At 36.2% G+C, this 4,993-nt stretch overlaps 1 protein-coding gene across 1 annotated transcript in view; it reads right to left on the reverse strand.

The window, feature by feature from the left end:
* Positions 1-4,993, reverse strand: part of DCC (DCC netrin 1 receptor) — a 349,712-nt gene that overhangs the window by 127,259 nt on the left and 217,460 nt on the right. Inside the window, exon 10 of the mRNA XM_015565696.1 lies at positions 1,326-1,520. Within this exon, the coding sequence (XP_015421182.1) occupies positions 1,326-1,520 (195 nt within the window). The remainder of the gene's footprint in view (positions 1-1,325; positions 1,521-4,993) is intronic.

The following is a 4,993-nucleotide window of genomic DNA, read 5'->3' on the forward strand; positions in this document are numbered from 1 at the left end:
CCTCCATTAATTAGAAATAGGCAATACATTTACCTTATAAAATAAGTATTTTAGTTAAGGCAAAACTTTAATATTTTTGCAATGACAGCAATGCAAATGTTCATACTTATATGTCTTACAAAGATTAACCTCTCCTCCTCTATTAATGCTTTTTAATATCTGTTAACTCCCTAACACCATAAAATAAAGGATCAAAGGTACTTGTTTCCCACATTTTCACTGAAATAAATCACTTTCCCAAGATTAATCATTATGGCAGAGAGAAAAGCATGGATCTAAACCCAGGCTTGAAATGCCATCCAGTTCCACCTTTATTTACCTTTCATTATGCTTAGGCTATATTTTGAAAATATGTGTCCTTTGCAACCATGCCCTCTACTAAACATCATTGAAAAGAGAATAAAAATGAAAACAAATAAGAATTAAATATTCATAAAATAACTAAAAATAGCTTTCTGTAAGGGGGTTAAACACTTCAAAAAAAGCGATAGTTGATCTTTAAAACTCTAAAAGTTTTAATTATGCATTTTTTCTTTCATGGGGTAACATCAAATTCTAAGAACATTAGTTTACTGTATATCTCTGCGAATCCACAACAGTGTTGGTGAAATATTTTAATGAAGTCTCCTTTAGATATGTGATAGTTTTAAATAAATTCCTAAATATCACAACTCAAGTACTATACTCAGTTATGTAAGTAAACTAAGACTGAGTACAATTTGAAGAGAACTTGGATTGGAGAGGAATCAGAAATATATGTAGAGAGAAGTTTGACAACTCTAAGCTACTGGCTTGACTGAAAATTTGTTGTTTTTTTTTCATTTTGTTGTTTTACAGTTATAATGACATAGCCATAAAGCTTTATATATAAATGCAAAAGATAAAGGAGGTAATGTGACTGGATAATTCAAGGTTAAAGAAAAATGATAGACTATCTTCCTAGTAAGAAAAAGATGTTGACTTTCATTTTATAAGAATTGCTAAGATTAAAAGTTTCCATTTATCAGTAGAAAAAGAAAAATGATCTAATATACATTTCATATCTTTATGACACACAAGCAAGGTTACACACAAGGGTACCCACCCCTGTGAATAGTCCTAGATACAATTATCCAATTGAAAATTCAGAGAGGAAAAATGTGTGTGTGTGTGTGTGTGTGTGTGTGTGTGTGTTGTGGATGGATAGAAGACAGAAAAATAGAATTGTTTTAAGAATATATGCAGCAAGCTGAAATAACATTAAAAAAACCCAATTTTTCAAGAAACAAAATAATTTAAGTAAATTATTTATTTTCCGTAACAGAATAAAAACCACAGGCACTCACCTAACCTCTCGATGGAGTAGTACCGCTGCTTACTATCCACGCGCACTGTCTCAGCATAAGGGCTTCCAACGCCATAACCAATAATGTAACCTCGCACCACGATGTTGGGGTTCAAGGGAGGAGTCCAGCTCATGATGATGCAGTTGGTCTGGGGCCTCACGTGAAGAGAGCTTGGCTGGTCAGGGACTTGAGACTCTAGAATTCAGAGAGAGGCATCATCAGCCTGTCTCCTGGGAGAACCCACAGCACGGCACAATTCATACTCAACCAAGGCTTAGCTTCCTGTGCCATAGGTGCTCAGATGGTGTGTTACTTATGGCTCCAGGCCCTCCATGTTTCAGCATGTGAGACATTTTCTATGTTTGATTTGACTTGCACAGAATTTTTTAAGCACAAAAGGCTACTGAATACTGTCCATTCTTCTTTATTCTAACAGCTTTTCTCTGGGGTTGTTTTATAAAAATATATTTTTATTGATTTCAGAGAGGAAAGGAGAGAGAGAGATAGAAACATAATGATAACAGAGAATCATTGATCAGCTGCATCCTGCATGCCCCCTATTGGCAATCGAGTCTGCAACCCAGGCATGTGCCCTGACCAGGAATTGAACCTTGACTTCCTGGTCCCAAGGTCGACACTCAACCACTAAGCCATGCCAGCCAGGCAGGAGTTTATGATTTAATGGGAATTGCAGACAAGTAAAAAGGCAGTTGTAATATACTATTATAAATATTTTGGTAGGTTTAATACTGGCACATTTAATCCATTCTTTGATCAGGTAAATATTCTGAGAAGAAATTTAAGAATGTGCCCATCTAAACTTAATAGCCCATTAAGTGTTTTAGTACAGTTCCTAGCAATTAGCAGGTACTCACAAATATTAGTGATTTGAACCTTATTCAAACTATTTGTGTTCATTATTTCTTTCCTAACTAAAAATGTCTAATGTTAACATTTGTCAAATTATGCAAGAGAATTTGATGATTAAGAGAAATAGTACAGTATATTTTCTCCTTGATGTAATAGCAAAAGGAGATGTGATCTCTTTCAATATTATCTACCATTAACACACACTTCTAGCTTAAGTGATATATGAAAGTGTGTCTTCTATTCAAGTTTTAAAAATAGATACTATTCTAACAGCTTCTCAAAAGATGCTACATTCTAAAGATACATCAACAGAATTTTCTAAAGATGCTTTTTTCTTCGAAGATTCCCATTTGTGAACAAAAAAGAGACACACTATTCTTTGTCCTGAAGAAGCCTGTGATGTAGTATGCAAAGGCATTATAAAAAAAAATCTCAGAACATGGATATAAACCTTTACAGCAAATCACAATGTCTGTGAAGGATTTTCCACTATAAACCCTAAGTAAAATAATAAGAGAAACGAAAGGGATGGTTTAATATTTAAATTAGCCAGTCAGAGAAAAACAAATACCATATTCGTTTATATGTGGAATCTAATGGACAAAATACACTGACGAACAAAACAGAAACAGAGGCATGGATACATGTGTTAGAAGATTGTTCATAGTTCAAAATAGCCCATTTGTGCTCTGCTATTCACTTCTTAATATAATGAAATAATAAAAATGAAAAATTTTCCCTATTCTACTATGTGAGTGAGTTTTCTCCAGCACAGATGATGTTAAAAAGCATGAAAACAGTTACTACTAGAATGAACTATAAAACACTGACTCAGAAAATCCGCTATGGAAGGTGTGTGACCTGAATACTTTTGGGGGCTGAAACTGAAATTCGCTACTCAGAAGTACATGAAAGATTTCACAAATACCTCTAGGACAATGAGTGCATATATAAGGCATAGATAAGTATTAAGGCAATTATTGAAATCACTTGAAACCAAAGAACACATTTAGCCTGAAATATGCTAATTAATGAGGCCCAAAATTTATACGGGAGTCTGAATTATTAAGATAAGTAGGTCAACTGCCATTCTTGATGATATGATGAAATTATGGATCCTTAGTTCAATTTGTTTCTAAAGAACATTTATTATTCTTTCAGTGGTGATTACAGATTTCCACTAATGAGTAATGTTCACATATAACACACTAGGAAATTTATCAGATTAATCCCTGTGAATTTTCAACAATTACTATGGATTGCCTATGTGCCAGTCATAGTATTATAGGACTAGGTTGGGGGATATAATTTCGAGAAGGTAAGACACAAAATAAAAAATGAAAGAATAAACAAGGAAATCATGAGATCTTGGTAAGTGCCAGGCTGGTGGCATAGTAACTGACTTTCCAACGAAGGTATCACGTGGTAGAGTCTAAGGTGAAAAATCAGAAAGAGCCAGTCAAGCAAACAACAGGGTGGAAAGCTTTATAGGCAGAGAGAACAACTCTGGAGAAGTCGTATAACAAGAGTGAGGTTGGTATGAAAAACAAAACAGCCCGGGCAGCATGGCTCAGTGGTTGAGCGTTGACCTATGAACCAGGAAGTCACGGTTCAATTTCACGTCAGGGCACATGCCTGGGGTTGCGGACTCGATCCCTGATGTGGGGTGTGCAGGAGGAGCCAATCAATCATTCTCTCTCATCATTGATGTTTCTTTCTCTCTCTCTTTCTCTCTCTCTCTTTCTCTCTCTTTGTCTCTTTCTCTCTCCCCTTCCTCTCTGAAATCAATAAAAAAAAGATAAAGAAAAAAACAAAACAAAAAAGCAGAGCGTCATTGTACCTGGATCATAGAGGGTAAGAAGGAAAATGAAGAAGATAAAAAGGGGGTCACCCAATGGCAATGTAAAATGGTGCAGTTACTATGAAAAATATAAAGGCAGCTCTTCAAAATATTAAAAATAGCATTATCATATGATCTTTTTAAGTGTTCAGAATGTAAAATTTCAAATTGACTGACTTTTTTTATTTCAAGCTCAGTGTTCATTGTTTTCATACCTTTGGGCCTCAAAGTGATGCCAATATAAAACCACAACACAAACCAACTGGTTTATCTTATTTCATGCAAACTGTTATTTTGGCACAAGCATACTTCTCTTTGTCAGTGATTCTAATGACAACCAAAACATTTCTTCTGGCAACTGTATTAGTTTCCCATTGCTGCCATACCTTGTGGTTTACACAAAGAGAGAGAACTCATGACAACAATGGACAACAGTGTGGAGATTGCAGCAGGTGGAAAGGGTGAGTGGAGGTGGAAGAAGAGGACACAGAGGGGATTAACGGTGATGGAAATAATGAAATGAAATAAATAAAACTCCGCACATTTATGATAACTCCAGTGTCAATCTCACTCAGGGAGCTAACTCAAGGTGTCAGCAGGGCCACGCTCCTTCCTGAGGCTTTAGAGACCATGCTTTCCTGGCTCTGTCAGCTTTTTCTAGAGATTGCCCACCTGCCTTCCTGGTTCCACATTTCCAAGCTCTGCTTCTCTTGTCACATCTTTCTGTCACTCTCATCTCCCGTCTCCCTCTTATAAGGACCCTTGTGAGTCCATCAAGCCCACCTGGACAACACAGGATAATCCCCACTATCCTTAGCTTAATCATATCTGCCAAATCTCTTTTGTCATGTAAAGCAATATGTTAAAGGACATGGACATTTTGGGGGCAGTCTACCATGACTCACAATATTTCCCTTCCCTTCCCTTCCCTTCCCTTCCCTTCCCTTCCCTTCCCTTC

This window comes from Myotis davidii, unplaced genomic scaffold, assembly GCF_000327345.1.
Source record: "Myotis davidii unplaced genomic scaffold, ASM32734v1 scaffold520, whole genome shotgun sequence".
Classification (NCBI taxonomy): domain Eukaryota; kingdom Metazoa; phylum Chordata; class Mammalia; order Chiroptera; family Vespertilionidae; genus Myotis; species Myotis davidii.